Here is a 3,245-nt window from a genome sequence, read left to right as displayed (position 1 = left end):
AATATTCTTATACACAGTTCTCTCTGACCATGAGCTGGAGTTTCTCTTGGGTGTTTAGGACTAGACCAGCTGTATCAGAGAGTGTTTTCAATATGATAACTACCTGTGTTATTGTTGTTCATTTGCTGTCATGTCTGACTCTTGGCAACCCCATGGACTGCAGCACACCAGGATACCCTGTACTTCACTATCTCCCACAGCTTGCTCAAACTCACGTCCATTGAGTCAGTGATGCTATCTAACCATCGCATCTTCTGCTGCTCCCTTATCTTTTTGCCTTCAATCTTTCCCAGCATTACAGTCTTTTCCAATGAGATGGTTCTCCACATCAGATAGCCAAAGTATTGAGTTTCAGCTCCAGCATCAGTTCTTCCAATGCATATTCAAGGTTGAATTCCTTTAGGATTGACTCGTTTGATCTTCTTGCAGTCCAAGAGACTCTCAAGAGTCTTCTCCAGCACCACAGCTCGAAAGCATCAATTCTTCCACACTCAGTCTTCTTATTTGTAACAAATACTAAAGTGTTTGTTTTTATATGTGTACTTTTCTTAAACCATAAGCTCCTAGAAGGCATAGGATTGTCCCCTAATAATTCCTCAGCATCTGAAATAATACCTATCAGAAACCTACAAAAGTGTAGGGCCTAAGAACTGAGGCCCCAGGCATAACTTACTGATGTTTTTCCTGCCCTTACACTCAGGTCTACAAAGAAAAACATTGACTTAATGCTATATAAGCTTTTTCCTGTGGGGTAATAATTCTATTGTATCAGCTAAAATTGGTTCCAAGAAACATGGGAAAAAGGGATTTTCATTCCTTAGTATTTGTTAAGCAAATATTTATTCAATACTTACTGTATATGCCTGGTGTTACTCTAAGTTGCTACAAAAATAGCACTGAACAAATAAGACAAAATCTCTGCCCTTATGGAACTTAGATTCAAATGCACCTGAGCATATCAATGTGTGTGTATGTGTTGTGAGAAAACAAACTAAGTAAACAAATAAGTGACTAGTATTTCATAGAGGGGTAGGTGCTGTGTATTCAGGAAAGGTAACCTGCTTTTCTATTTGAGGATCTGCCCCATTTGGCAACAAACAAAAATGTATGCAAAATGGTTTACTTCCAATACATCACTGTTATAGTGAACTCAGCTTAAATGCAGAGTAGGTAATTTCTCTTTGCTACAAATCATGATCTCTGGGGAAAAGACAATGAAAACCTAAGACTTCTAAGTTTTAATCAGGTCCCTAGGATTTCACAATAACCCCTGGGTTGTATTAGCAGGTGGCTCCCTGGGCACCAGCAGATGCTATTTCCACCCCCTGGACTGGAGAGGACACTCTGGCAGAGCCACCATCAGAAATCATGACCTGTAACTTGTGGCACCTCAGAGCCTGGGGTACCGAGGTCTGTGCTCTGACTCTCTCAGTCCAAAACACACTCAAAACAGAAACAATAGCAAAGAAGAAGAAGAATCTCTGTTCTGGGCTGTTCATCTCTAAAATTCATCAGAGCCACTTGCTCTTCCTTGAGAATATGGAAGCAGAGGTAGCAAGTCCCAACACTGAAGTTTCCGTACAGAAGGGTGAGTGTTGAATTTTATCTGCCCTGTTACTCATCTTCCAAACCTCATCTGGGGAAACCAAGGATTCCCTGAAATGACAGCTTTGTTTCTGCTCAGATAACCACTGATCATTGGGTGTGTCTGATAAACTGTCAGAGCAGAAGTGGAACAGAGATGCTGTTGTCATGAGTCCACGGATTACTGAATTTTATCCCTGTAGAACTTGTACGATAGTGTTTTTTATACACTTCTTTAAAAATTTCCCCAGCCTTTATACAGAGGAGAAAGCAAAGACACACAGAAGGGTGGGTGGGGGTTCTTCTCAAATTCTGGGACTGTCTCAATAGACTGGGATTGGGTGGAGAGAGCGGGGTACTCATTTTAATGTTACGCTCTGTCCTGTTCCCACAGGTATGTCCTAGGGAAGAATGGCCCCAGGGAATGAATCTTCCGTGGCTGAGTTTATCCTGCTGGGTTTAACACAGCAGCCAGGACTCCAGCTGCCTCTCTTTTTCATTTTCTTAGCAGTTTATGTGGTCACTGTGGTGGGGAACGTTGGCTTGATTATTCTTATTGGTCTGAACCCTCCCCTGCACACTCCCATGTACTACTTTCTCTTCAACCTTTCCTTCATTGATCTCTGCCACTCCTCTGTCATTACCCCTAAAATGCTGATGAGTTTTGTAAGCCAGAACATCATCTCTTATGCAGAGTGCATGACTCAGCTCTGCTTCTTCTCCTTCTTTGTTATTGATGAGTGCTTTATTTTGACATCAATGGCCTATGACCGATACGTGGCCATCTGTAAGCCCCTGCTGTACAAGTTCTCCATGTCCCATGAGATCTGCCTCATGCTGACGTTGGGTGTATATGCGATGGGGCTTGTGGGTGCTATGGCCAATACTGGGTGCATGCTGCGACTCTCCTTCTGCGATGGAAACATCATCAATCACTACATGTGTGACATCCCTCCTCTCCTCCAGCTCTCCTGCACAAGCACCTCCATCAATGAGCTGGAGATTTTCATTGTGGTGGGTGTCAATGTCATAGTGCCCAGTGTCACCGTCTCTGTTTCTTACACCTTGATCCTCTTGAACATCCTTCGCATCCGTTCTGCAGAGGGCAGGTCCAAAGCCTTCAGTACCTGCAGCTCCCACATAATTGTCGTTTCTCTTTTCTTTGGATCATCTGCATTCATGTATCTCAAGCCTTTTCCTGCTCGGTCTCTGGATGAAGATAAAGTGTCCACAGTTTTTTACACCATTGTGGGGCCAATGGTGAATCCTTTCATCTACAGTTTGAGGAACAAAGATGTCCAAATTGCATTGAGAAAGACCTTGAAGAAAAGAGTAGTCTGAACTAAAATTTTGTTAGTTATTGATGCCACATCTTAGTATGGACATACAATATATAAAGACATGGAGAACATAGAAATTAAAGTAGAAATGTAAGTGATTTAAATCAGAGCATAAATTAAGTTCATTATATAAATCTCTTCATAAGAAAAAACACTGTATGGAAAAGGAGGATCAACCCTTCATCCTTTCATAGAAAATAGGGGAAGTAGTCATTGTGTTATTGTGCAGCTTATTTTCAGAGACTATATGGTTTTAAATTGAGAAAGTTGAATGATGATGTACCAAGGAATGGTAAGATTGTCAGATTTTTCATGGTGAGT

The 3,245-nt window shown here is 41.7% G+C and overlaps 1 protein-coding gene across 1 annotated transcript; it reads left to right on the top strand.

The window, feature by feature from the left end:
• Nucleotides 1-1,900: 1,900 nt before the first annotated feature.
• LOC112584990 (olfactory receptor 147-like) lies at nucleotides 1,901-3,245 on the top strand. Its single transcript, XM_044942541.2, has one exon. The coding sequence runs from the start codon at nucleotides 1,996-1,998 to the stop codon at nucleotides 2,923-2,925; it is 930 nt and encodes a 309-aa protein (XP_044798476.2). The 5' UTR covers nucleotides 1,901-1,995; the 3' UTR covers nucleotides 2,926-3,245.

The sequence above is a fragment of the Bubalus bubalis genome, chromosome 5, assembly GCF_019923935.1.
Source record: "Bubalus bubalis isolate 160015118507 breed Murrah chromosome 5, NDDB_SH_1, whole genome shotgun sequence".
In the NCBI taxonomy this organism is placed as follows: Eukaryota; Metazoa; Chordata; class Mammalia; order Artiodactyla; family Bovidae; genus Bubalus; species Bubalus bubalis.
The sequence above is the reverse complement of the archived record's forward strand: the minus strand, read 5'-3'. Positions and strand labels throughout refer to the sequence as shown.

Bases quoted from the DNA above. Each gene is read 5' to 3' on its own strand.
- LOC112584990 (XM_044942541.2), top strand. From the start codon at position 1,996: ATGGCCCCAGGGAATGAATCTTCCGTGGCTGAGTTTATCCTGCTGGGT.